The 25120-nt window shown below is 68.2% G+C and overlaps 8 protein-coding genes across 8 annotated transcripts in view; 4 read left to right on the forward strand and 4 right to left on the reverse strand.

The window, feature by feature from the left end:
• Window positions 1-43: 43 nt before the first annotated feature.
• CHLNCDRAFT_21599 (hypothetical protein) lies at window positions 44-1533 on the reverse strand (the record flags this gene model as incomplete). The annotated part of the gene is made up of 5 exons (XM_005849214.1): window positions 44-167; window positions 340-544; window positions 650-962; window positions 1127-1222; window positions 1378-1533. Coding segments are annotated over 5 exons (894 nt in total), but the record flags the coding sequence as incomplete, so codon positions are not given.
• Window positions 1534-1717: 184 nt separating this feature from the next.
• On the reverse strand, window positions 1718-4727 carry CHLNCDRAFT_143561 (hypothetical protein; the record flags this gene model as incomplete). The annotated part of the gene is made up of 8 exons (XM_005849215.1): window positions 1718-2152; window positions 2306-2812; window positions 2960-3138; window positions 3320-3486; window positions 3654-3865; window positions 4030-4266; window positions 4478-4547; window positions 4672-4727. 8 exons carry the CDS (start codon window positions 4725-4727, stop codon window positions 1718-1720), a joined length of 1863 nt encoding a protein of 620 aa, XP_005849277.1.
• A 3610-nt stretch (window positions 4728-8337) lies between these two features.
• On the reverse strand, window positions 8338-11073 carry CHLNCDRAFT_56094 (hypothetical protein). The gene is made up of 9 exons (XM_005849216.1): window positions 10972-11073; window positions 10794-10877; window positions 10520-10613; window positions 10287-10354; window positions 10032-10172; window positions 9611-9692; window positions 9290-9395; window positions 8985-9108; window positions 8338-8714 (listed from the first exon to the last, which is right to left on the reverse strand). Exons 1-9 carry the CDS (start codon window positions 11041-11043, stop codon window positions 8634-8636), a joined length of 852 nt encoding a protein of 283 aa, XP_005849278.1. The 5' UTR covers window positions 11044-11073; the 3' UTR covers window positions 8338-8633.
• A 543-nt stretch (window positions 11074-11616) lies between these two features.
• CHLNCDRAFT_48686 (hypothetical protein) lies at window positions 11617-12619 on the forward strand (the record flags this gene model as incomplete). The annotated part of the gene is made up of 3 exons (XM_005849011.1): window positions 11617-11937; window positions 12134-12238; window positions 12398-12619. The coding sequence occupies 3 exons, from the start codon at window positions 11617-11619 to the stop codon at window positions 12617-12619; spliced, it is 648 nt and encodes a 215-aa protein (XP_005849073.1).
• Window positions 12620-12926: 307 nt separating this feature from the next.
• CHLNCDRAFT_143565 (hypothetical protein) lies at window positions 12927-14719 on the forward strand (the record flags this gene model as incomplete). The annotated part of the gene is made up of 6 exons (XM_005849012.1): window positions 12927-13025; window positions 13245-13328; window positions 13419-13642; window positions 13818-13964; window positions 14165-14374; window positions 14548-14719. The coding sequence occupies 6 exons, from the start codon at window positions 12927-12929 to the stop codon at window positions 14717-14719; spliced, it is 936 nt and encodes a 311-aa protein (XP_005849074.1).
• Window positions 14720-15646: 927 nt separating this feature from the next.
• Window positions 15647-17530, forward strand: CHLNCDRAFT_143566 (expressed protein; the record flags this gene model as incomplete). The annotated part of the gene is made up of 7 exons (XM_005849013.1): window positions 15647-15658; window positions 15903-15972; window positions 16080-16179; window positions 16412-16544; window positions 16782-16873; window positions 17106-17182; window positions 17409-17530. 7 exons carry the CDS (start codon window positions 15647-15649, stop codon window positions 17528-17530), a joined length of 606 nt encoding a protein of 201 aa, XP_005849075.1.
• Window positions 17531-17835: 305 nt separating this feature from the next.
• CHLNCDRAFT_143567 (hypothetical protein) lies at window positions 17836-19428 on the reverse strand (the record flags this gene model as incomplete). Its single annotated transcript, XM_005849217.1, has 6 exons — window positions 17836-17896; window positions 18064-18267; window positions 18431-18571; window positions 18730-18853; window positions 18978-19179; window positions 19297-19428. The coding sequence occupies 6 exons, from the start codon at window positions 19426-19428 to the stop codon at window positions 17836-17838; spliced, it is 864 nt and encodes a 287-aa protein (XP_005849279.1).
• A 447-nt stretch (window positions 19429-19875) lies between these two features.
• CHLNCDRAFT_143568 (hypothetical protein) overlaps window positions 19876-25120 on the forward strand; it is a gene marked incomplete at both ends in the record, with an annotated part of 6107 nt that continues 862 nt past the window's right edge. The window contains 18 exons of the mRNA XM_005849014.1: window positions 19876-19953; window positions 20226-20429; window positions 20594-20819; window positions 21012-21220; window positions 21352-21450; window positions 21642-21693; window positions 21890-21974; window positions 22162-22294; window positions 22641-22882; window positions 23005-23092; window positions 23228-23309; window positions 23494-23583; window positions 23763-23862; window positions 24012-24122; window positions 24238-24262; window positions 24446-24541; window positions 24716-24820; window positions 24980-25059. Coding sequence (XP_005849076.1) covers window positions 19876-19953; window positions 20226-20429; window positions 20594-20819; window positions 21012-21220; window positions 21352-21450; window positions 21642-21693; window positions 21890-21974; window positions 22162-22294; window positions 22641-22882; window positions 23005-23092; window positions 23228-23309; window positions 23494-23583; window positions 23763-23862; window positions 24012-24122; window positions 24238-24262; window positions 24446-24541; window positions 24716-24820; window positions 24980-25059 — 2105 coding nt within the window. The remainder of the gene's footprint in view (window positions 19954-20225; window positions 20430-20593; window positions 20820-21011; window positions 21221-21351; window positions 21451-21641; window positions 21694-21889; window positions 21975-22161; window positions 22295-22640; window positions 22883-23004; window positions 23093-23227; window positions 23310-23493; window positions 23584-23762; window positions 23863-24011; window positions 24123-24237; window positions 24263-24445; window positions 24542-24715; window positions 24821-24979; window positions 25060-25120) is intronic.

Below are 25120 nucleotides of genomic sequence, written 5' to 3' on the forward strand. Positions count from 1 at the left end.
CCGCGCCAGGCGCGGCCGCCGCGCCGGGCTGCGGCGGCGCCAGCAGCTCGTGCCACGAGAAGAGCAGCGGCGAGGTGGTGCCCCTGAGGGGGTTGAAGTCCAGCAGGCGCACCGCCCCGCTGGCCGCCACGTACGCATCGTAGGTATAGTGCGGGTGCGGGAAGCGGCTGCACGGCAGGGGCACCGGCGAGTTGGCAGCAGCAGCAGCGCAGGCAGGCGCTGCCCGGCTCCGCCTCCAAGAGAGCGGCCCCTCGCCTCCCTCACCGGACTCAAAAATGCAGCCTCGCAGGCGCCCCACCGGCCCCGCCCCAGGAGGGGCACCCGCAGCCACCCACCCACCCTTGGATGTGCCTGGCGTGGAAGGCCTGCAGCGCCGCCGCCAGCTCCCGCCGCTCGTCCCGCAGGAAGCTGTAGCAGTGCGTGACGTCCCGCTGGCTGGCCCCCACCAGCTCCCCGCCCCTCACAAAGCAGCGGAACTCGCGGCCGGGCTGCAGGTCGTGCCAGCGGCGCAGCGCCAGGCAGTGCTGCACGGCCGGCACCGCCGCTGCGGCCACTCCCCCAGCGGCCCCCGCGGCCGCTCTTGCTGCTCCTGCAGCTGCTCCTGCTCCTGCTGCTGCTGCTGCTTCCGATCCGGTTGTTGCCAATGCACCTCCTCCTCCTGCTGCCGCGCTCGCTGCCGCGCCCCCGCTGGGGCCCGCCTCGGCGCCGCCGTCTGCGCCGCCGTCTGCGGCGCCCCCTGCCGCCTGCTGCAGCGCGTGGCAGATGTCGTGCGCGACTCGGTCGCTGCTGCGCAGCAGCAGCAGCACCTCCTCTGCGTTGGCGCAGCACAGGGAGGCGGAGGGGCTCATCCACACCGCGTCCTTGGGGCAGCTCCAGCTCAGCTTGGGCACCACCCGCCCGCCCAGCGACTCGATCGCCGCCTGCAGCTGCTGCCGCAGCGTGGCCAGCTCCGGTGGCGGCGGCTGCAGGGGGTGTCCAGGGCGGGGATGGTACATGCAAGCGCTGCTAGTACACAGCGGGCCTAACGCAGGAGCAGGGGGCAGGGGGAGGGAGGGCAGAGCAGGGGACTACAATCGGCAGCCCATCACACAGCTCGAGCTGGTGCACGCGCGGGTGGCAACCGCACCGGCGCTGCGCTGCCTTCTGATGCCTCGTCCTCGCTGGTCCACTCCTGATAGTCGTCCTCCGTGGCATACTCCTCCAGCGGGCTCCGCTTGGCAAACTGCAGGGGAAGCAGGCGAAGCAACGGACCGTCCGTAGCAGCGTAGCAGCGCATGGGTGCCCTGCTGCCGCCAGCCGCCGCCGCCGCATGCACTGCAGTCCCGCACATGGCGGGCTGCCGGCGCCTCGCGTTTGTCCACAGGCACCCCTGCTCACCGCCTGGCTGTCTGGAGGGAGGTGCAGGCCGTCGCTGACAAGCCAGTCGAGCACTGGCTGCGGGAGCGGCAGGATGACCGTCTTGAAGGTGACCCTCTGGAAGCGGGGATACCAGCTGCTGATCATGCAGTCCAGAAGCTCCTGCACACCCGCCATGGCTACACTAAACAGAGTGCCTGCCACTGTTTTACAGGCCGCTCAACAGCGCATAGCAGAGAGGGGAGCAAGGTATTTTGGAAACGTAACAAATGCGAATGAATGAGAGAGGCGCAACGTTTACTCAGGGTGTGGGGCGCCGCCACTGGGCGCAGCATACCGCAGCAGGCACGGTGAGCTTTTGTCATGCCTGCCTGCTGCGTGAGCGAGTGGACACGCGCCGGCTCTCCTCTGGCGCCGCTGCGGCCTCGGCCTGCTTCCCGCCGCTGCTGCGCGTGCGCCCGCCGCTGCTGCGCGCGCCGCCGCGTCCGCTGCCTCGGGCGGGGGCCTCCTCCGGCTCGGCCGCCGCCGCCGCCTCCTTGGCCGCCGACGGCCTTCGGCTGCTGCTGCGGGTGGGGCCGCTGCCGCTGCTGGCCGCGGCGCGCGAGGAGCGCCGCGCCGCGGCCCTCGGTGCGGCCTTCTCCTGCTTCTCCTCCTCTATCCTGGCCAGCTCCTCGGCAGCCAGCTCATGATCCTCTTCAATCACAGTCAGGTGGGTGGCCACGGTGCGGCGGCGGGTGCGGCGGCCGTGGCTGACCTGGGAGTCGTCCTCAGAGGCAGCCTCCTCCTCCTGCTCCTCCTGCAGGCCAAGGGCCCACGCGGCTGATGAGGCATGCAGGGGGAGTGCAAGCAGTGGCCGAGCGGGCCTTGCCACAGCCCCGGCCTTCCAAAAGCCACGGCCCCGGCGCCACAGGCGCTCCCCCAAACCAGCGGGCGGCAGGCTGAGGCTCACCACGGCGGCCTGCTTCTTCGCGGTTTTGGCGCTGCTGGGGCGGCTGCGCTTGCGGCCGCCCGCCGACGTGCCCGGCCGCTGCTCATCTGCCGCCGCCGCCGCCGCCTCGCCCTCCTGCTGCTGGTCCACCTCCTCCCCGCCCGCCTGCACAGCCCTGCCGGCAGTGGCGCCGCGGGCGGAGCGCGTGGACCGCGCGCGGCGGCTGGCGGTGGGCTGCGGCTGCGACGCCAGCAGCTCGCGGATGGCGTCCGCCACGGGCACCTCCTCCACCGCCGCCGCCGCGGCAGCCCGCTCCTGCGTGGCGGCGGCGGCTGGCTGCACCACCTCCTCCCCCTCGTCCTCCATTGTCACTTCAGCGGCAGCCTGGCGCGTCGTCTGCCGCCTGGTGGCGCCCGCAGCGGCGGAGCTGCGGCCGCGGCGGCCCTTGGGAGCCGCCACCTCCTCCTCCGCAGCCCCGGGCCCGCCGGCGTCCAGGCGAGAGGCTGCAGGCCGCACTTGCTGCAGCTCCTGCAAACGGCAGGCAGGGTGGGCGCAGCGCGATGATACATGCACGTGTCCAGACATGCACAGCACCACATGGCTGAGGATTAGCCCATGCCTCGCATCGCAGGGTCATGCCTTGCATCCCAGGCACAGCCCAGCCCCGCAGCCCACCTCCTCTCTCTGCTCCAGTCGCTGCTCTAGCTGCTCCAGCTCCTGCCGCTGCTGCCGCAGGTCGGCCGCCTGCTGCTCCAGCTCCTGCTGCCGCACAGCCAGCCGCGCCTCCTGGCGCTCCACAGCGCCGCTGCGGCTCTTCAGATCCTTCTCGCCGCGCTGCAACTCACGCTCGCGCTCTGCAGGCGGCGGCGGCCCGTGGCACAGAGACAACTGGATGCTGCCTCCTGCCAGCGACAGTGGAGGATTCCCACCAGCACGTGAATGGATCACGCCTCCTCCCGGCCATGCCCAAGGCGAGAAGCAGCCATGCCGGAGATTCAGAGGCAGGACGGCTGCCCCTGCCAGATGCACTCCCACCTGCGACGAAAGCCTCCCGCACCCCCGCCGCCGCCTCGCGGTCCTGCACGCCCTCCTCGCGCTGCCGGGCCGCCGCCGCCGCCTGCTCCGCCGTCGCCTCGCGCTCCCCCAGCCGAGCCTCCCGCTTCTCCAGCTCGGCAAACTTGCGGCTGGCGGCGTCCATCTTGCTGCAGCAGGCAGGCAGCACGAGGGGCCGTCAGGGCATGCGTGGGCAGCTGCTTTGCCACTCAACGCTCGCATCGGGCCAGGCGCACCTTGCGTTGAGTCGAGAAGCAGTGAGTCATGCAGCCAGGGCCAGGGAGTTGGCAGCCCCCGCTCACCTCTGTGCATTCACCCGTGCAGCAGCGGCCTCCTGCTCCGCACTCTCCCGCTGCTCCGCATGCTGCAGTGCGCGCGCCTCGGCGGCGTCCTGCGCAGCCGCGGCGGCGGCCGCCTGCGCCAGAGCGCGGCGCTCTCGGCGGCCAGAGCGGCCTCGCGCTGCTGCTCGGCGGCCGCCGCCGACTCGCGCGCGGCGCCCAGATCCCACTCCAGCTGCTGCACCTGGTCCTGCAGCAGTGGCGAGCGGGGTGCAGCCTGTTGCATGCACAGCCACATGGTGTGGGTATGCCACCAACAGGCTGAGGGATGCAGCTGCCAAGAAGCACCCAGTGCCCTGAGCCTGCGCAGCCTGCCGCTCTCCAGCCTGCCAGCCCGCCGGAAGGCCACCCCACCTGCAGCGTGGCGAGCTTGGCCTCTGCGGCGTCCCGCGCCCCGCGCTCAGCAGCCAGCTGCCTGCGCAGGTCGGCGGTCTCTTTGGCGGCGGCTTCCGACGCCTCCTTCCACTGCCGCTTGTCCTTCAGATACTCCTGGGAGGCCGTTTGCATGGCGTTCTCCACGCTGGCATAAAACTCCCGCGCCTTCTCGTACTCCTCAAAGATCTCGGCGTACTGCTGCTCGGTTTCTGCCAGCTGCAGCACAGGCGGAAGCAGGGGCAGGAGGGGAGGGGCAGCGGCAGGCAGGTAATAAGCGCTCGCAGCTTGGTGCAATAAGGGACGCTGCCTTTGCCAGCATGATGCGCATTTGGGTGGATGTAGTGCGCCGTTGGGCATGCCACAGGCAGCTTGCCCAAAGTGGATGGGCGGCAGTGGCGGGGCGGCGGCTTGCCTGCGCCTCGAGCACCGCCACCCTGTTGGCCAGCTCCTCGGCCTCGGGGCGGGCGATGCCATTGAAGCCCAGGGCGCCATGCTGCCTGCAGGGCGCGGCCAGAGCGGGCAGGGCTGAGTGCACTGGGCCAGGGGCAGGGGCGATGGCGACAGCTCCAGTGGAAGGCTGTGTGGAGGCACCGACAATCCATCCCCTCGCCCCACACTCACTTGGCCTTTGCCCACACGCTGTTGGGCGCGGCTGGCGTGCCTGCCAGCCTATTCATCGTGCCCTGATCGCCAGAGGTAAGCGCCTGGGCGTGCAGGCCGACGGGGGCTCGATGCCAGGCTTGAACTGAGGCCGACGGCCGCATTAAACACTTGAGAGCCCCTTGGCCGTGCTGCCTGCTTTGCTTTGACTGTGGTGGCGCCGAACCCTGGCTTTCGGATTGCTCAGCGCCCACACTGCAGCTGCTGTCAGAGAGTTGGACGGCACCTTGCTGCCGCTGCTCCAGCCGCTGCCGGCAATGCGATGTGGCGCACCACTGCCAGCAGCGGCTTTGCCAGGGAGACAGCCAGTGGAGGGAGCGAGGGTAGGGCGGGTGCCGAAGGTGAGGAATTCGGGCCCCAACAAGTCGTGCCGCTGCTGCTGCCGCTGCCGCTGCGGCACGAGCCTGAAGGGTGGCCCGCTGCCCAACCTGCAGGCATCCAAGGCAGTGGAGAGCGGAGCACCAGGCAGCCAGCGGCGGCAGGCCGCAAGCCAGTTCCTCGTCCCCCTGCTGCTGCCGCCACCGGCATGGCGTCTGGGCGGCCGTCTGCGGCGGGCAGGCGTGGCGCCTCGGCTGCTCCTGTTAGCAGGGCGGCAAAAGTCCAACCAGCACCGATGCACGCCGCAGCTGCAGCCGCTGCAGCGCCGAGCACGGCACAGAACCGTCCACCGGGCAGTGCACGGCTGAAGCAGGCAGCAGCCAAGATGCGGGCTGATAAGCTGCGCAGAGGGCTGCAGCAGCTCCGTGCCATGCGGGGACCTCCAGCACCCACTCAGGGTTCCGCCTCGAATGCCAAGCAGGATCCCAGCCGAACCGAGGCACCCCAGGCACCCGCTACTGCCCCCGCTGTGCGGCGCCGCAGCCCAGAGGTGCAGCACCCAGCCCCTGCTATGGTGCCTACGCCAGTGGCGAGTGGGGCAGCGGCCGAGGTGGACAGCGATCCTGAGGATTTGTTTGATGACATAAGCTTGGGCCTGCTAGCCCGTCTGCGCTTGGGTGGAGCACCGGTAGCAGCAATGGCTGGAGAGGGAGCGCGGCAACCTGAGGATGTGGGCTGCACTGCTCGGAAGGCGCTTCGCGAGGCTGCGGCGGATGCAGAGATGTCGCCACCAGGCTGGCAGCTGGGTGCAGGCCAGGACCACTGCTGCTGCTTACTGCAGCTCCAGCAGCAGCAGCAACCATCAGCTCAAGACCTGGTCCAGCTGCCTGTGTCGCCTCGTGGCGCTACCGGCAACCTGCAGACAGCGACAGCTGCGATGCAGGAGCGGCTGGAGCAGCTGCGATGCGCTCTGCGCAGCCCCGAGCCTGCCGGCCTGCCACCCAGTGCATCACAGAGCCTCAACCGTGCAGCGCAGCCTGGGCAGGAGCGCACTTGCTGGCATCTATCCTCTGCTAATGTCGCAGCAGCAGGCCCAGGCCCAGCAGCAACAGCAGCAGCGGCTGAGCCGAGGCGGCAGCGGCTTGCGGCAGGCGAGCTGGTTGTCACTCGTGCTCCCAGCAGGCCCGCTATTGCCCAGAGTTTAGCTAGCAAGGGTGCTGAGCGTGCCATGCCAGAACGGCTCCATGCAGCACAGCCCCCCAGCAGCAGCGCATGCAGCGACAGCGGCGGCGGCTCGCCGTCTGCCAGGCTGGCAGCCTTGCTGACGCAGCGGCACCAGGCACACATGCAGCCCACCTTGCACCCTGCAGCGCATGGCAGCTCCTGGCCAGCTCCTGCCGCCGCCAGCCGCAGCATGTCGCTGGAGCACCATTGTGGAGCAGCAGCAGTGGAGGCTACCAGCCAGGCAGCTGGGCTTGCTCATCCCTCTGCGTCTCAGCCACCCAATTGGCTGACTGCACAGGCAAGTAGAGGAGCGGCTGCGGGCGCCATGCCACCTACACCAGCAAGGGGATTGATCCTGGCACCAGCCACCAGCAAAGCAGCAGCAGGGGTTGCAGCTGAGGGCGACATCCTGGAGGCATGGCGGCGGCGGCGCCAGGCGCAACCAGGCCAGCTGGCAGACAAGTACAGTCGCTACCTCTCACTGCAGCCGCAGCCGCAGCAGCATCGAGCACCTCCTGCCTCAGAAAGAGCTGCACTGTGGCAGCCTGAGGCTGCGCAGCTGCGCAGTGCATCCGCTGGCAGCACTTGTGAGCTGGCAGTGGTGCCACCCCAGAGCTTCGCAGCCCCGCTAGCGGCGGCAGCCACCGGCACTCGTAGCAGTGCGGGGCAGGCAGATGGCAGCGGCGGCGACATTCTGGAGCGGTGGCGGGCGCGCAGGCGGCAGCAGGCGGTGTCTAGAGGAGCAGCCACAGACTACTCCTCCTTGCTCACGCTGCGGGTGCCCAGTAGCTCACCTGCCCTCGCCAGGCCGCCCTTGCCGGCCAGCTCACCATCCAGGAGCAGCGCATCAGCCACTCTGGCCTCCTTGCAGCAAATGGGTGTGCCGCCAGCTGGGCAGCAGCAGCCCAGTGGCATGGCGCGGGAGTGCCTGACACCTCGCCTGGACTCAATCCCACCCACCAGCGCCAGCCAGGGCAGCCCGCAGCACATGCAAGCAGGTTACCGCCCGGAGCAGCCAGTCTGCCCTCCGTGTGCTTCTCAGGAGCCTACTGGCAGCTCCAGAGCCTCTGGCCCGGCTGCAGCAGCTGTGGCGGCGCCCATTCCAGCCCTGCCGGGAATGGCATTACAATGTGCGGCTGCAGCAGCAACTGAGAAGTGTCGCCCCCAGGTGGCCCTCCACGAGCCATCTGACCCTAGCCGCCCTGGGGCCCAGCTGCATGCAGCGCAGCCGGGAGCTGCGGCCGAGGCGGCGCAGGCTGGCACCAGCAACGTCGAGAAAGATATGCCGCAGGCTGAGCAGGATACGGCGCTGGCAGAGGCTGATGCCAGTGTGGCGGCATCTAGCGAGTGCAAGCCAAAGCAGCCCAGCCGGCCGCCGTCGGCAGCCAGCAGCGGCTGGGCCACGCCGCGCTCTGGAACTGCGGTGGGCAGGTGAGGAGTGCGGGCTTCGTGACATGATGGCGGGGCACAGAGAAACACGCGGCGCACCTTCGGCTTTCTCCCCAGGCGTCGCACATCCACTCTGTCTTTGCCCTGCCCATGTGTGCAGCCTGGCAAGCAGCATGGCTGGGTCCCTGCTGGACCACCTGATGGATGATGTGATTGGCGGCCTGCTGTTCTGCGACAGCTGCCCGCCAGCAGCCGGCGGAGTTGGGCGGGAGGAAGATGAGGAGGCGCCCCCGCTGCCATCCCCTGCGGTCAACACAGGCACCCTGGCAGCCAGCACAGGGGACAGCAGCGGGCGGCAGGGAGGAGCAGATGTGGGGCAGCACAGTGACGGCAGGGACGAGGACGAGGGGCATGCAGAGTGCTGGGTGCAGCAGCCAGGCCCGGGGAGTGATGCCGCTCGAGCGCTGCCAGAGGAGGCGTCGCAGCTGCTGGAGCAGGAGGAGAGCAGAGGGGCGGCGCAGCAGCATGATACGCCACCAAGTCCTTGCAGCACTGATGTGGTGCTATCTGCTGCTGCAGTAGCAGAGCCGCTTCAGCAGAACGGGCCTGATCGTGTGACTGCTGCTGCCACATCCGATGCAGTTGCCAGCTGATTCCCCGTTGCAAAGCGTGTGTCGCCCAGTGTTGATGTAGCATGCTCAGAAAGGTGGTTACCGTGGCTGCGATAATCACGCAGGTGCAACAAAAGAGGCAGAGAGGACAGCAAAAACGGACAGAATTGGCTGCAGCAAGTGAAGGAGTGACGGAAATAAACGTGGAAAGCACCAGGAGCCTCCAACTCGTTCGCTCATCCATCACAAGGTCCGAAGGGGGCGCCGATGAACGAAAGATGCGGCGGCACGAGGGGGGGCATGCCGCGCGCAGCGCAAGGCGGTGCAGAGGGAGGCTGGCCCAGGTCTCGCCCGGCTCAGCTCAGCTGCCAAGGGCCCATGTCAGACCAGGGAAAGCTCCTTGGTGTTGGCGCGGGCGCCGCTCCGCAGGCGGTTGTAGAAGCTGTGCGTCTCCTCAATCACCTGCAGGCCCAAGGGCGGGTGCAGCGCGGGGCATTGAGCTGCCTGCCGTGCGCAGAGCGGGCACCCTCCCGCCTTCATTCACCATTTCTGCCACTCCACCACCACCCCAACCGGGGTGCAGGCCCTGTCCATGCAACCCCCTGCACTCCCCGCACCGCCTCCAGGGCGCTGCCACCCAGCCACCCCAGCCCAGCCACCCCAGCCCAACCAGCCCAGCCCCTCCCAGCCAGCCCCCTGCTCCTCGCCCTCCCCGCTACTTCTTCCTCCCACCTCCATCGCGAACTCCTTGTTCATGCACTTGTTATCGTAGCCAAACTTGTTGGCGGGCTTGCCGTCGGGCATCTTGTAGTCGCGGAACCACACCAGCACCTTCTCCAGCTCGCCTGGCAGCTCGCTGCGGCGCAAACAAAGCCAGGGAGCAGGGCAGGAGGGTGGAGCAGGAGGGGAGGGAGCACGAGGAGCAGGGAGCAGGCGCAGGCACGTGAGGAGCAGGCAGAGCAAGGCTGAGCGCCAGCTCAAGACAGCCCCAACACGCTGCACGCGCAGGCGCACGCGCAGGCGCCCGGCCCGCTCACCGCTCCACATCCTCCACGTCGTTCAGCTTGGCGGCCAGCGGGTCGTCGGCGCGGATGGCAATCACTTTCCAGTCCAGCTCGCCGTCGTCAATCATGGCGTACACGCCTGCGGGCGCAGCAGCGGCGGCGCGGTCAGGGGGTGAGCGCGGCGCTCGCACCGCCCGCAGCGTGGTCGCCAGGTGCACATGCACCGGCTAGCCTCGCCGGCGGCGGCTGATGCGGTAGTTCTGGTTGTGGCTGTGGTGGTGGTGATGCTGCCGCTTTTGTTTTTCCATGCGTGTGGTGGGTGCATGCGCGTGTTGGGTGCGGCGGGCGGCTTACCCAGGGGCTTGACGGGGTACACGCCGCCCATCTCGCAGGTGGTGCTGCCAATCTCCACAACATCCACAGGGTCGTTGTCGCCCTGCGGGGAAGAAAGAAGGACCGAGGAGGTGCGAATAGGGGTGGTTGGGCTGGTGTGCAACGGGTGCGTGGCATGTGAGAGCTTGGTGGCTGGCCATGCGCGGCAGCCAGGCGTGCAGCGAATGCAGGTGCAGGAGAAGATGGGGCCCCTCAAACTTGCAGAAAACCAGGGTGTCGTCACTGAACAGTCAGTCCAAGTGTAGGATGTGTGAATGGTGTTTCTTTCATCGGGGCTTTCTGGCCGGCCATGCCAGCGATGCACATGCGCAGGCGCCAGGCAGGCCCACGCGCGGCAGCGGCAGCAGCAGCGGGGGGTGCGGCCCCAGGGGGCTCTGCTCACCGCTGCGTCGCACTCGTCGTTCTTGTGCGCCGGGTCCTCCCAGGTCTGGGGCAGCAGGCCGTAGTTCCAGTTGATGTTGTAGGGGTAGAACCGCAGCTTGCCCTTCTTGATGTCCTGCTTGATGGGGGTGTTGGTCTCGTCCTGCCAGGACGGGAGGCAGCGCACGGGGCAAGGGGTGGGTGGAGGGTGAAAGATGCAGCGGCGGGCAGGAAGACACTCCGCCATCTTCTCTTGTGTTCAAGGCTGGCAACTCACAGTGGCGACCTCCATCTTGGCAGCGGACTCCTTGGGGATCTCGCAGATAAAGTTGACCAGGCCGTCGCCTGCACCGGGGATGCGGTTGTGAGGGCAAGGACGATCCCACCCGCGATGCAGGCGCGGATGCATCCCGAGGATGCACCACCGCACTCCAAATTGCTCCAGCCGGCCGGATGGCAGCTGCTGCTGCAGCTGGAATCAGGCCCCAAGCCCCCTGACATCCCACGCACCCGCGTAGAGCGGGATGTCGTGCCAGGGGGACACCACGGCGCCGTCCTTCTGCTGCTTGAAGAAGATGCGGAACTCCAGGCTGTCGGCGGGGCCCTGCAGGGGGCGGCGTTTGACCGGGCGTGTGGACCAGGCTGCTTGGTAACGGCACAGGCTGGGATGAGCCTGGTGGCTGCAGCATAGGCAAGCCCAGGCGCCCGGCGGCGGCTTGTGGCGGGAGCTGGCGCAAGCGGGTCTCCTGGCGCCAGCCGGTGGAGCATTGCCACGTGCTCGCACCTTCTGCTCCGACGCGTAGCTGGCGCGCACGACGGTGGAGTGCAGCTGGGCGCGGCGCACAGGCCGGGCAGCAAAGGTAGCCGCCTGCAGCAATGGTTGGGGTGGCCATTGGGGTCGGCGAGCCGCCCGATGGTGCCATCTGTGCGTTCAGGGTGGTTGGCAGGCGACAGGCACTCACCTGCGCCCGCTTGGCGGCGACGCAAGGCGCGGCGTTGCGCAGCAGCGCGGTTGCCCTCAGGACGGCGGCCATTGCGACACCCTTTGTTCACAAGAAGCGAGGGGAGGTTGGAAAAAGAGAGATCAGGGTGACCGCCTGACCCAACTCCACCCGGCGGGTGCATGGAGCGTGCAGACCTCCCTTTTCCTCAAACCGGCGATGCGTGGGCTCCCGGGCATTGAATGTGATCAGCCTCGGATCACATCCATGGCCTCCTCAGTCGCGAGCTTGCGTGCCGGATGTCGAGCGCAGGTATGGGTGCGTTGCAAGCGTCCAGACGCCTTGGATGCACATGACACTTGGATCCTGATGCCATGATGCCTGCCGTGGCTGCTGCAGGCCTGGCGGCGGCACCTGGCGGCAGCGGCGGCGGCGGCCGTTCCGCCTGCTTCGCGACGACGCCTGCATTTGCACCGGCCCTGTGCGCAGCAGCAGCAGAAACAGCAGCAGCAGCAGCCGCCGCTGCCACCCCAGCAGCAGCAGCCCCCCAGCAGCAGCAGCGAGGGCGGCGGCGGCAGCACCGCCGACGCGCCGGAGCTGCCCGGCGCCAGCAAGGCGGCGGCGGCGGCGGCTTCCGGCTCGGCAGCAGCAGCTGCCTCCAAGCACATGGACGGCGGCCTGTACGCCTACCTGCTGCGCCACACGCGCGAGCCGCCGGTGCTGGCAGCGCTGCGGGCCGACACCGCGGAGCGCTATCCCTCTGCCGCCCATATGGCCGTCTCCCCCGACCAGGGCGCTTTCCTGGCCTGGCTGGCGCACACGCTGGGCGCGCGGCGCGTCATCGAGGTGGGCGTGTTCACGGGGTACAGCAGCGTGGCGCTGGCGCTGGCGCTGCCGCCCGGCGGCAGGCTCGTGGCGTGCGAGCGAGACCCAAAGGCATTGGCGGTGGCGCGGCAGTACTGGCAGCGCGCCGGGGTGGCGCACAAGGTGGGCGTGGTGACTGGCTGGTGGCTGGCTGGTGGCTGGCGGCTGGCTGGCGCGGGCCATCGCCGGCTGGCTGGGCTGCCCTGCCTGCCGCCGAAGAGCGCGGCCGGCTGCGGTCCTGAGAGCAGGCCCTGCCTGCCTGCCTGCCTGCCTGCCTGCCTGCCTCACAAGATAGCGGCCGGTGGTGCTGGTGGTGCAGGTGGAGGAGCGGCTGGGCCGCGCGACGCAGACCCTGGACAGCCTGCTGGCCGACCCGCAGCAGCACGGCAGCTACGACTTTGCCTTCATCGACGCGGACAAGAAGGTGGGCGGCCGTGGTGGTGTGGTGGCGTGGTGCGCAGGCAGGGGGTGGTGGTAGAGTAATGCAGGCAGCTGCCTGCTCTGCCGCTAGCGGCTCTGACGCATTCCGGCCATCCAGCCACTCTGGCTGCCTCTGTGGGCCGCCCCTCCCGCCCCCCTGCAGGGCTACCGCGCCTACTACGAGCAGCTGCTGCAGCTGGTGCGCCCCGGCGGCGTGATTGCGCTGGACAATGTGTTGTGGTATGGACGGGTGGCGGACCCGGCGGCAGACGACGGCGCCACCGCGGCCCTGCGCCAGCTCAACGACTTCCTGGTGGCGGACGAGCGCGTGGCCTTCAGCCTGGTGCCGGTGGGCGACGGCATGGCGCTGGCCACCAAGCGGTGACGGGTGTGGAGGCGCGGGGGCACGTCGGCTCGCGAACAGCGCAGCGTTACGGTCGCGAGAACCGCCCCGGCCGCCGGTGCGCATTGCCCGCGCCGCACAGCCAGCGTGCATTCTTGCATGTGCGTCTGCAATGCAGTAATGCTAGGTGTAGCCCATCGTGATGCAATAGCCAGGCGGTCCTGTGGGGGTAAACAGGACCGTCATCCTCGGGTAGCTTCGTCTTCAGAAAAAGTTCAAGTTTTGCTGAGTTTGGGGGAGTCGCACTGCGGGAAGGGCTGCCGGCGGCGGGATGCCAAAGCTGTCATATATGCCATGGCTGAGCTTTGCGCCGCCGCTGGAGCGGGCCTTCATCGAGGAGCGCCACGAATCCCTCTCTCGGCTGGATAAATGCGTTGCCGTGCCCTGGGTGCGTGCCAGCGACCGCTGTGGCCGCACCCATGCAGCCCTGGACGCAGGCGTGGCTGGCTGCAGCTGGGTTTGGCTTGGAAGGCACCCTGGGGAGACCAGTGCAGCCGTAGGGGGCGGCCACCAGATGGCGGAGGGGCGGAGGGGCCGCCGCTGCGCGGGACAGCCCGAGTGGCCACGACGGGCTGCGGCCGCCACCCCTGCGCTGCCTGTCGTGCAGGCCGCCCTGTGGCTGTCCATCCTGTGGCGCCACTGGCACGCCATGACAGCGCAAGCCGTGATGCGCAGCTTCTGCCACTTCATGGTGCCCGGGGAGCGCTCGCCGTGCGTGTGTCAGCCGCCACGCCCCACGCAACTTGCGACCAACGCTGCCGCCTGCTGCTGCCACATGCAGGTCATCATCAGCCCCTCCTACCTGCAGCTAGTGCTGGGCAGGCGTGCCTACCTGCAGCACCGTGTGGCCATCATTGGGCTGGCCCTGACGTCATACGTGCTGCACCCCGGCGGCGGCCTCTACCGGGACGCCATGATGCAGTCGCCGCAGGACAGCCTGGCCGCGCTCAGCCTCTTTGTGCGCCTGCTGGTCGGCTCGCGCACCCTGTTCTGGCTGGTGCTGAGGTGGGCGGGGCGGGAAGGGCGGCCACTATTACTAGCCAGTACTACAATACTTGCCCCAGCGCTCGGGCACTGTTTTGTTGTTGTTGGCCAGTAGTGCAACACGCACACCTGCTGACCCCCTCAATGTCACTGCCACACCCCAAAGCACTGGCCTGCTGAACCTCCTGAACTGCAGTTTTGGCTACCGCCTGCCGCCGCACACGCTGGTGCCGCTGCATGGCGCGCTGCTGGCGCTCAAGGCGCTGCTCAAGCCCAGCCAGCCCTTCTGCGCGGTGCTGCAGACCGTCGACACGCAGCCGCTGTTCCAGGCCATCGCCATCAAGTGAGAGGCGTGCCGCGCGCCGCAGGACTGCTCTGGGAAGCAGCTGCCGCGCATGGGCGGCACGCGCAGCGCTCGCAGCGGGCCGGCCCGGCCCATCACCCTGCACGTGCCTCTGGTGGCGTGTGTTTGCTTACGACACTGGCACTGTGCCTGTCTTGCCCCTGCTCCTGACCACTCCTGGCCACCCGCCGCGCCTGCAGCCTGCCGCTGGTCAGCCTCACGCCTCTCGACCGCCCCACCATCAAGCCCGGCGCCGACATCTGCAACCCGCTGCATGCCTGGATCGTGTTTGGGCTGGGCCTGGCCCTCCCCGCCGCGGTGTCGCTGGTGCGAGACTTTGAGGCGCGCCAGCGCTTTGTGCGGCGGCATGCGGCCCAGCTGCAGGGTGTGGACCGCGAACGCTGGCTCAGGTGGGGTGGGAGGGCGCCCCAGGTGTGCGTGTGTGTGTGAGCGCAGCCTGCTGGTCTGCCTGCTGGCACATGAGCATGCTCACACATGGGCTCCTATACTCAGCTTGGGCAGCAGCGGCTGCCATGTGCTGACGTGTTTGCTGTTGTGTGTGGCCTGCCCTGCTGGCGCGCAGCAAGACGCAGGGCTCCTTTGCGCCGGCCGGCCTGGCGGCGCTGGTGTGGGTGCACTTCATGACGGCGCTGTGGTACGGCCTCATGTACCGCCAGATGCAGCTGCCCAGCAGCAGCGAGGTATCCGCGCGCTACGCTGCCCACTTTGCCGGCGCCGCGTCGGCCGGCGAGTGATGCCGCAGTCGCCGGCGCCGTGCAGAGTGCATTCAGGCGCGGCGCAGGCACCAGTGGGGTGCATCCCAGCCGCGCATGGCGTTGCCCACGGAGCACCGGCAGCAGAGGCTGCGGCTTGGCGGTGGATTGCCCTGCCATTGCTCTGCCGTTCTTCTGCCGATTAACACTTCCAGCCGAGCAGGCCACTCTATACTGCGTACAAGCTTCCTCGCCTCGCAACTACACAATGTCTCAACACCATGCCTCCCATCGGCCGCACCTCCGATCACCCATTGTCCAATCTTTCCGGTCCCAAGCGCCTCTTGCATCCGTGTGTCACTCAGATCCAGATTTTCATTGGCCAGACCCTGCTCCTGCTAGATCTCCATTCTTTCAGCCCTCCACTCACTGCGCCTGCCATGTCACTTCGATTCATTTCCCGGATGGGGGCGCCGCCGCTGCAGCCCGCCGTCACGCCAACCGCTTTACAGTGTGATCCCCCATTCATTCAGCAACTTCCTTCTCTATTCAAAACAACGCATCAGCAGTGCCCTACGTCTGCTTTCTCCCTTGCCCCTTTGCCTCCCTTGCTTGTCCTCCTCAGCGGCGCCATGCATTGTGCTGTGTTTGTGAGTGCCGCCACCGCGGGCCAGAGCATGTAACGGTGCTGTAGCTCACCAGATTGACGACACGTCTTAGGATCACCCCTGCCCTTTCTGCCGCCCCAGATGCCAGCGCCGCCGCGCTAGCGGGCCGCCGCCACGATGTGCCACCCCAGCGGCGGCAGAGCGGGCGGGGCATGATGCCATTTGCTGGCATCTTCAGCCATCGGCTATTTCTCTTTTTCATTCGCGCTGCCCAGGCCCCGCAGATCAGCCTGGTCGAGTTTGAGGGTGTGGCTGGTGCAGAAGGGCTGGAGGGCGCGCGTTGTGCGCAGACGGCGGCAACATGGGTCTCAAGGTGATGCTAAGGGCTGCACATGCAACAGGCGCCGGCCTGCGCCAGCACCAAACCTAGCTGCTCTCCAGCGGGAACCTGTGGGAGGGTTTCCGCAGGCCTATTGCCGGCGCTGTGTTCCCCAGCCGGGCAGTTGATTTGTGCGCGGCGGAGCTGTTGGGGACACGCGCGTGCGCTTGGGCGGAATGTTGGCGGCAACCCTAGCGGCGGTGGCGGCGCCCTCACCACCGCTGCCTCTGCCCTGCAGGCGCCCAAGATAACGGTGGACCCCAGCGCGCTGAAGCAGGGCATCTGGGGCAACACGTGGAAGGAGTGGGGTGAGGCGCGCAGCACGCGGCCCCCACACCTGCAGCGGGCCCGCACCTCCCCGAACCCACCCCAGCACACGCCGGTACAAACGCTGCGGCTGCGTGCGTGCCTGCAGGATGGATCCTGCTGGCCTTCACCATTCTGTACGCCTTCTTAGGTGGCTACCTGACGGGCATGCTGTATGCCGCGCTGGGCATCCGCACAGACGCCTATCGGTGCGCGTCCGGGGCTGGCGCCTCGCTGGCGGCCTGATGGGCGGGCTCAGGGGCACGTGCGCGCGCCCACACTGGCTGCGCGGGGCCCTTGCCAGCGCACGCGCGCGCCTGCTGCCAGCTGCGGCGCGCACCGCCTCCGAGCGCCGCCGCTGCGTCTGCACGCCGTCCTCGCCGCCGCCAGCGTGCCGCCACCTGACGCGGCCCCGGGCCCCGCTGCCCTCCCTCCCCGCAGCACGATGAGCGGCAAGTACTTTGGCCCCTTTGACCGCGCCCTGCTGAACGCCAGCATCGAAACCCTGCCCAGCACGGGCGGCGTCAAGGACCCAGACTACTTCAACCGCCCAGACGGCTGCGTGGCGCTGGAGGTGAGCCGACAGCCGCCCCGCTGCGCGGGCGGGCAGCCCCAGGGGCGCGGGGTGGTGGCGGCCGTGGTGGCGGCCGCGGGCCGTGTGTGTGGGCCGGTGGGCTGGCGGGGGTGGCCACATGCAGCCGCTGTCTGGACCTGCAAGACGGGGCAGGAAGTGGGGCCCACACGCTGGCGGTGGCGGCAGCGTGACCCGCTATGCTGAGCCCGTGCCTGTGCCTGTTGTTCGGTTGTGCAGGAGTCTGTGCCCCTCAGCGCCGACTTCCCGGGCATCAACATCACCCAGCCCACCGGCATCCTGGCCTGCAGCAACTCCAACAAGCAGTGGCGGTGCGCTGAGCCGCGCGCCGGCTGGCTGCGCCCAACGCCCGGCGCCAGCGCCATTGGCGCCGCTCCGTCGCCCGCGCTCCAGAGCTGTGCAGCCGGCGCGCTGCGCTGCGGGATGCGCAGCCGGGCGGCTCCCATTCCGCATCGCTCGGGTGCCCTGCCTGCCTGCCAAACGTCCTCCTATGTGCGTATCACCTCACCTACCTATGGTGTGTGCCTCTGCTGGGCTGTGCAGCTGGACCGTGTACCCTTGGGTGCTGGAGACGAATGGCCTGGGCAACTACCCGGGCTGCGCCAACGCCGCGGGCGCCGGTGAGAGCGCCGCCTGGGCGCCGGCGCCCGCCTCCCCGGAAGTCCCCCTTGCGGCCGGGCTGCAGCGGCCCCCAGATGCGCAGCCAGGCGGCGTGGCCCCAGGCCTCCACATCTGTGGGGCCTGCGCCTGTGCCGTGTGCGGCCTGTGCCCTTCAGTCTCCGGTGGGCCCTCGCTCATCGCCGTGTGCGCCCTCCCTCCTGCCCCCCTCCCCTCCTTCACCTGCAGCCTCCACCGCTTACACCTACCTCTCTAATGAGTCGCCCGCCGGCGGGGACGCCGCCCCATCCACCCCCGCCGCCCGCGCGGCGCTGGTCTGCCAGAACAACCTGCCCGCCACCGCCCTCTAAGCCCGGCTGGCTGCCCGGGGCCTGGGCGTGCCCTCCCCGACGGCAGCCTGCACCGGACCACTCTTCAAGCCCCCCCTGTGTTGAAATCTCCCCTCCTTGCCCTTTCATTCATTCCCGTGCTCCTTCAATTGCTGCTCCCTGGCCTCTGCATACCCCATCCTAACTGCCGTCCGGCCGCCATACTTTTGTCCCATCTGTGGCGCTGTTACACCGCACTTGCAGCATGGAATGCACTTCAATGTAATTGCAAGCACGCACTGAGCGCCGCCATGGCCTGCAGCTGCCTGTCTGCTGTCCTCCAGGCGTCATCCCAGCTGCAGCGTCTTGCCGCAGCACACCTTGAACGACTTCTTGGTGGCGGGGCACCTGGAGGGGGAAGTAGGTGGGGGCGGCTGCTGGGCAGCTCGCAGCTGTGCTGCAGAATGACGGCCAGCTGGCAGCGGGCAGGCAACGGGTGTGCCCAGCCGCAGCCCACTCCAGCCGCACCAGCCACACCACACACAAATGCACACCGCCACAGCGTGCGCGCTCACTTGGTGTTGCGCCCGACAGGCACCCCCGCCAGCGGGCACGGCCGCCCCTTGTGGCCCAGGTGGCCCAGCGGCACCGCCGCGCTGCTACTGCCGTCTGCGTTCTCGTGCTCGCTCTTGTACTGCCGCCACGTGCCCAGCTGCTGCTCCAGCGCATCCATGCTGGTGGGCAGCTCCTTGCCCTCCTTCTTCAGCTCCGCCAGCCGCCTGCAGGCATCATTTTGGGGCGGCAAGGCGGCGGTTAGGGGCAGGCAAGGCGGCAAGGGCGGCTGCCCGTCGAGCTGCCTCCCACCTCCACGACACACCACGGGCATGCAGGCAGCTCCGCGGTGCAAGGTTGCCGGGGCGCAGCCCCCAGCCGCGGCCCGACCTCGTCATCTGGCGCGTCCACAGGAAGCGCGCGATGCAGTCGTCCACCTGGCCGGTGGTGCACCCCACGTCCGCCGCCACCCGCTTCCGCGCCGCGCCGTCAAACAGCGCAAGGTCGCGCTTCTCCTCGGGCCACATGGCGCTGCCGCATGGGCGGGGGGTTGAGCAGTTCGCATTGCATTGTGGGTATGGTGGCCGCGTGACGGGGCTGGTGGAGCAGCAGAAGGGGGTTCAAGCAGCACGACACCACGGCAGACAGGGCCGGGCAGCAGATCCAGCATCCGCAGCCGGCAGCCCCACCCGATGATTTGCTCAAACATGCGCATCGCCCCCTGCGCCGAGCTGTCCTTGACGGCGGCGGTGCCGTGCATGAACCCGGTGAGGCCGCCCATACGCCGCGCGTTGGTGATGGTTGAGGCAAAGGCTGCAGGGGTAGGTGGAAGCGGCAGAGGCGCAGCCCGAGGTGTGTGTGCAGCATGCTGCGGGCGCTGCCAACCACGCCAGCCAGCAGCAGGCCAAGGCTGGTGACCAACAGCAGCCCAGCTCACTCTCAAGGTCCAGGTCTCCCTCGCCTATGCCGCCCAGGGCGGTGGGCATGCGCTGCGCCAGCCATTTGGTGATGCCTGTGAGCGGATCGCTGATGGCGGCCGCGCTGCGAGAGCCGTGCAGCGCAGCCGCTGCCTGCAGCTGCCACAGCCAGGCGGGCGCGGCGGCGAGGCTCCCGCCGGCGGGCTGCCGCTGCGCCAGCTGCTGGGCCAGCAGCGCCAGGCCCCTCGCTTGTTGCCGCAACGACAGCATGCGCCAAAGACGCCGGTGCGCAGGGGAGGTTGGGTGCTGCTACTGGGATCCCTGCTGCTGCTGCGAGACTGCAAAGCTGATGGTGCACGGATGGAAGTAGCTCGAAAGGAGCGCAATTGAGGCAGAGCCCTCATCGGCTCCAGCGCAGCACGCCTCAGCGTGGCGGTGGTCGGCCGCATTGGTGCAGCCGTGGGGTGCCATCTCTGCTTGCTCAACACTCAGTAGCAAGGTGCAAATGGTTGCTGATATATCCACCTGTCTTTCCAAATGCCCTCGCATCAAGCGCAGTTGTCGGCGGATGCGGCATGTGTTCGGCAGAGGCGGGCCGCTGCCACCGCCTCGCATGAAGACATGATGCCCAACACACATGGGAGGCGGCCATGCCACGACTGCTGCTCTTTGATTGGCGCCTGTGGACACCACCATCGATGCAGGAACCGTGCAGCCGCCGGGGCACCACAGTACACACTGGTGTACCTGTGCAGTCAAAACCGGGAAACCCCAGGACGATGTTGTTTTGAGCACCTTCACGAAACTCAATTGCCTGTGAGGCATAGTGCTCTGCCTAGTACAGTCGGCCGAGCTCCCGACACCCCAGAGTTGCCTGTTTTTGGGAGCACCGCTTTGCAAAAGTGATCACACAGTGCCATGGACATAGAGGAGGCGGCGGCGGAGGGCCTGCCGCTGTCTACCGGCGCCCGGCTGGTGGGCAGCAAGAAGGCCTCGGTGAGCTCCATATTGCTGGCCAAACGCTGCGACACGCTCCTGGCGACATGTCGGATGCGATCCAGCCTGCAAGTTGTCCTCTGTCGGACATGCGATCGCGACACGGTGTGGGACCTGGGCCAGTCGCGGCTGGCACACGTTGGGGCGACGGGGGACCCCCTGCCGCCGGCGGAATCCCTGCTGCCCCCTGTGCTGCTGCCGGTCATAGTGCCTGGCTGCCGCCGCCGTCCACAACGCTGCCTGCCAGCCGCCGCCGCTCGCGCTGCCTGCAGGCTGCCAAGAGCCCGGTGCGGGTCAGCCCTGCGGCGGCCAAGGCCGGCGCGGCGGCCTTTGGCCTGTTTGCCCTCCTGGCCGGCCTCAAGGTGTCCCTGGTCATCGTGGCCGTGCTCTCAGTCTGCATCGCCATGTTGCTCTTCTCACTCTTCCTCGCCACCTGGGTGCTGAGGAAGGACGAGGGCACCGCCGACATGCAGGAGGTGCGGGCCCCCGCCTGCACTGCCGCTGTTTTGGCAGCGCCAGCGCCGGCTGCACCCCTCACGACTGCCACACAGCCTCCCGGCACACGCACGCCACCTCCACCCTCCCACCCACACACAACATGTCCGGCCTGCCCGGCCTCCCATGCACCCATCCCTGCCAGATTTCGCTGGCCATCCGCGACGGCGCCGAGGGCTACTTTGCCACCCAGTACGGCACGATCGCGCGGCTGAGCGGCGGCCTGTGTGCCGCCATCTTCCTCGTCTACCTCTTCCGCCGCGAGACGGCGGAGCAGCAGGCGGCGGGCGTAAACCGCGTCACGCTGGCACTGCTCACCGCAGTGTCCTTCATCCTGGGCGCCGCCTGCTCCTCGGCCGCGGGATACGCGGGTGGGTGGGTGGGTCGGGGTCGTGCCGCGCGGGCAGGCATGCTGCACATGGGATGGTACGGGGAGGGAAGGTTGGCGGAGCACAGCGGGCACACGCTGGTGCATAGCTGCTGTGCGCTGGCTCTGCCTGCCTGCCTGCTTGCTGGGACACATCCGTTCCAAGGCCTCGCCGCTTGCCCCGCCCCGCCCGCAGGCATGTGGGTCTCTGTTCGGGCCAACGTGCGCGTGGCGGGCGCGGCGCGGCGGTCGGCCAGGGAAGCGCTGGTGGTGGCGCTGCGTGCGGGCGGCTTCTCCGGCCTCATTGTGGTCGGCCTGGTGGGTCCCGCGCCGCAGCACGGCGGCAGCCGGCTCTCGCTGGCCGCAGCAGGCTGCCTGAGCTGGGACCTGCAGGGGCCAGTGGCCGTGTGTCCGCTGGCAGCTGCAGGCTGTCGAGGCGGAGGTCGGGCACGGAATGCGCGCGCTGCATGGCTCGGGCTCTGCCGCCGTCCCCAACTCTGCTGCCCCTGCCTGCCCGCGGCCTGCTGCCCCGGCAGATGGTGCTGGGCATCACCACGCTGTACTCCGTGCTGCACATCCTGTATGTGGGTGGGGAGCTGGGCGGCGGGCTGGCCGACACCGACATACCGCTGCTGGTGAGGTCCGATTTTAGGCACAGGCAGGGGCGGGCCGCTGTGCCTGCTGTGCTGTCAGTGGTGTGGCCGCCCCTCAAACCAGCCTCACAGCGCTGGGCTGGCCAGCCCAGCACCTGGTCCTGACACGCAGCTGTCAACCTGTATGCCCCATTGCCCGCCCTGCATCCTGCGCTCCCCCCTGGGTCCTCCAGATGGTGGGCTTTGGCTTCGGCGCCAGCTTTGTCGCGCTGTTTGCGCAGCTGGGTGAGCAAGGGATGCAGCTGAGCCTGGGGGCGCAGCTCGCTGGCACGTGCCGGCCTGCTGCCACCCGTAGCCATCCGCTGCCGCAGCCTCTGCCGCCTGCCGACTCGCGGCCCCTGTCCTCACCTGCCTGCACCGCTCACTTGTCCCATGTCTGCTACTCCTCCCTGCTTTCCACCGCTCTGCGCCCCTCCACCAGGCGGCGGCATCTTTACAAAGGCCGCCGATGTGGGGGCGGACCTGGTGGGCAAGGTGGAGGCGGGCATACCCGAGGACGACCCGCGGTGAGCGCTCAGACTCTGTGCACTCTGCTGGCAGGCGGGCCAGTGACAAAGTGGGGCGGCCGGGCCTGGGCCGGCGGGTTGCTCAGACCCCCGCTCTGCTCTGCCCCGGATGCGCTCCCTGCACCACACCCCCACCACACCCCCACACCCCCACACACACGTGCGTACACGACACCCCTGCTCGCAGCAACCCCGCTGTGATTGCCGACCTGGTGGGCGACAATGTGGGGGACTGCGCCGCGCGGGGGGCGGACCTGTTTGAGTCGATCGCCGCCGAGGTGATTGCGGCGATGATTCTCGGGGGCGCCATGGCCAAGCAGGTGGGCTGCTGCGCATGCCACGCTGTGCATGCTCTGGTTGCGTGCCCTGCATGGCATGCCACGCTGTGCCTGCCCTGCTGCCCTGCGCTCCACCCTCCCGCTGAAACCAGCCCTCTGGCATCGGTAGGACGGTGGGCATACTGCCCTGCTGCGCGCTGGGATGGGGCAGCCTTTAGCAACTCCCCTTGCCCCGCAGCTCAGCCAGGCTCAGCCAGCCTGGCTCCCACCCTGCCACCACACATGCCCAATACTCCACCGGTACCACCACCACCACCACCACCACAAGCATCCACCCACCCAGCCGCTCACACTCCCACCCTGCGTTGCTCCTCGGCATCCTCCGCAGGCGGGCCTGGAGAGCGCCCAGGGCTTCATCATGTTCCCACTGGTGGTGCACACCCTGGACCTGGTGGTGTCTGCTGTGGGCATCATGTCCATCGGCGCCAAGGCCAAGCCGCCCAAGGGAGGGGGCGAGGCGGAGGACCCGTACGCCGTCATGAAGCGCGGCTACGCCATCAGCGCCGCGCTGTCGGCGGTCGCCTTCTGCGGCGCGTGCCGCCTGCTGCTGCACACGCCCGCGGCGCCCAGGTGGGCGGCGCTGATGGCGTCGCCGGGCTGCCTTGCGGCAGCAACGCCAGACCCAGCGCTGCTTGCTCACTAGGTATCCGTCTCACTGTTTGTGCCAAACCGGCTGGGCACCTGGGCTGCAGCGCCTGGTTCCACTTCTTCCTGTGCGGCCTGGTGGGCATGGGCACTGCCTACGCCTATGTCTGGATCTCACAGGCAAGCGGCAAGTGGGTTTGTTTGTTAGCAGTTTATTGTTAGGGAAATGATTGGAGGGCTTGGTGTGAAGGCACGCTGCACGGGGTGGTGGGGTGGCCTTGCAGCAGAGCACTCGTTCCCATGCCTGCCCCCCTGCGCTGCCTGGTGCAGTATTACACTGATTACAAGTTCCAGCCGGTGAGAACTATAGCTGAATCCTCCACCACCGGTCACGCCACCAACATCATCGCGGGTAGGCTGGTGGTGGTGGTTGATGTGTGGTGGTTGTGTCTCCCATTGTGAGGTGCACGGGCACATGCCTGGCAGAAGCCGTCGGCACGGGCGTGGGAAAGCTGCTCCCTGACACACCTGCGCATCCTGACACACCTGCACATCCGCCAAGCCTGCACCCTATCCCATGTTCCGTGTATGTGCAGGGCTGGGGGTGGGGCTGGAGGCCACTGCGCTGCCGGTGCTGGTCATGAGCTTCGCCCTGATCGCCTCCTACTGGCTGGGAAACTCCTCCGGTGAGCCATGCTACGCTGTGCTGTGCTGTGCTGTGCTGTGCTGTGCTGTGCTGTGCCATGCATTACTGTGCTGTGGCCTGCTGCGTCTGCCTGCGACTTGATTGCGCGGTATGCAGCACATCACAACCCTACCTGCTCCCCACCACACCCTATGACGCATCCCACCTCGCCGCGCGCAGGCCTGGTGGATGGCGGCGCAGACGGCCTGTTTGGCACGGCGGTGGCCACGATGGGCATGCTGAGCACCGCGGCATTCATCCTGACCATGGACATGTTTGGGTGGGCTGGTGCCGCTCATCCTCGGAACCCTGGCTGGCTTTCCAGGGCGTGTTGCTCCTGGGCTCGCTGTCAGCACCACCATCCGCATGTACCCTTTGCCAAGCAGTGTTCTTGTTTCCCTATTGTCTCATCTCCCCTTGCACGTGCAGGCCGATTGCGGACAACGCTGGCGGCATTGTCGAGATGAGCCAGCAACCGGAGAGCGTCAGGCGAGTGGAGGTGCAGGCCTCCCTGGGGCGCCACCTGCCTGCCGCCACCTGGTGCCGCCTGCTGCCACCTACTGTAGCGGGTTGGCGGCTGCCAGCTGTTGTGGGGTGGCTTAGCTTAACGATGCTGGCCTGGCATGTGCCCGGACCTATGCATTGCTGCCCGCAGGGACATCACTGACCTGCTCGATGCGGTCGGCAACACTACCAAGGCAACCACCAAGGCGAGTGGGTCATGGCGGTGCAGGAGGTTTCGCCTGGAGCCCTCGCTTGGTGTACAGCCCAGCCAGCCCGGGGTGGAAGAGTGCCCTACCCCGCCTCGCCTGCCCCTTCCCGCCAGCGCCCCCCACCCACCCTCCCGCCCGCGTCTGCCGCAGGGCTATGCCATCGGCTCGGCCGGCCTCGCGTCTTTCCTCCTCTTCTCGGCGTATCTGGATGAGGTGGCCGCCTTCTCGGGGGCGCCCTTCACGCAGGTGGGTGAGGTGGCTCAGGGGGCACCCTCCAGCCTCCTCTTGCCTGCAAAAGGGCAACGTGCTACAGGGCAGCAGCCTCGAGGCGCACACTTGGCCGCTGCTCCCACGTGCCTGCCCCCGCTCTAATTTGACCCCCGTGGGCCTGCCCACCTCCCCTGGCCTGCCACCCTGCAGGTGGACATTGCGGTGCCCGAGGTGTTTGTGGGCGGCCTGCTGGGCGCCATGCTCGTCTTCCTCTTCTCCTCCTGGTCCTTTGCGGCCGTGGGGCGTACCGCGCAGGTCACCGAGCCGCCCCCCGCTGCTTGCAGCTGGCAAAAACAAAACATTTTTTTTATTTATTTTTTTATTTATTTTGTTTTAATTTTTTAATTTTTTTATTTTGTTTTAAATGCAAGGGGATGGCCGTGCCCACCCCGTAAATCGTCCCGCCTGCTGCAGGAGGTGGTGAACGAGGTGCGGCGCCAGTTTGCGGAGCGGCCCGGCATCATGAACTACACCGAGAAGCCAGACTACGCGAGGTGGGGCGGCGTGTGTGTGTGTGTGGCATGTGTGTGTGGTGTGTTTGCGTGTATGCGCGCT

Source organism: Chlorella variabilis (assembly GCF_000147415.1).
Source record: "Chlorella variabilis unplaced genomic scaffold CHLNCscaffold_6, whole genome shotgun sequence".
Lineage (NCBI taxonomy): Eukaryota > Viridiplantae > Chlorophyta > Trebouxiophyceae > Chlorellales > Chlorellaceae > Chlorella > Chlorella variabilis.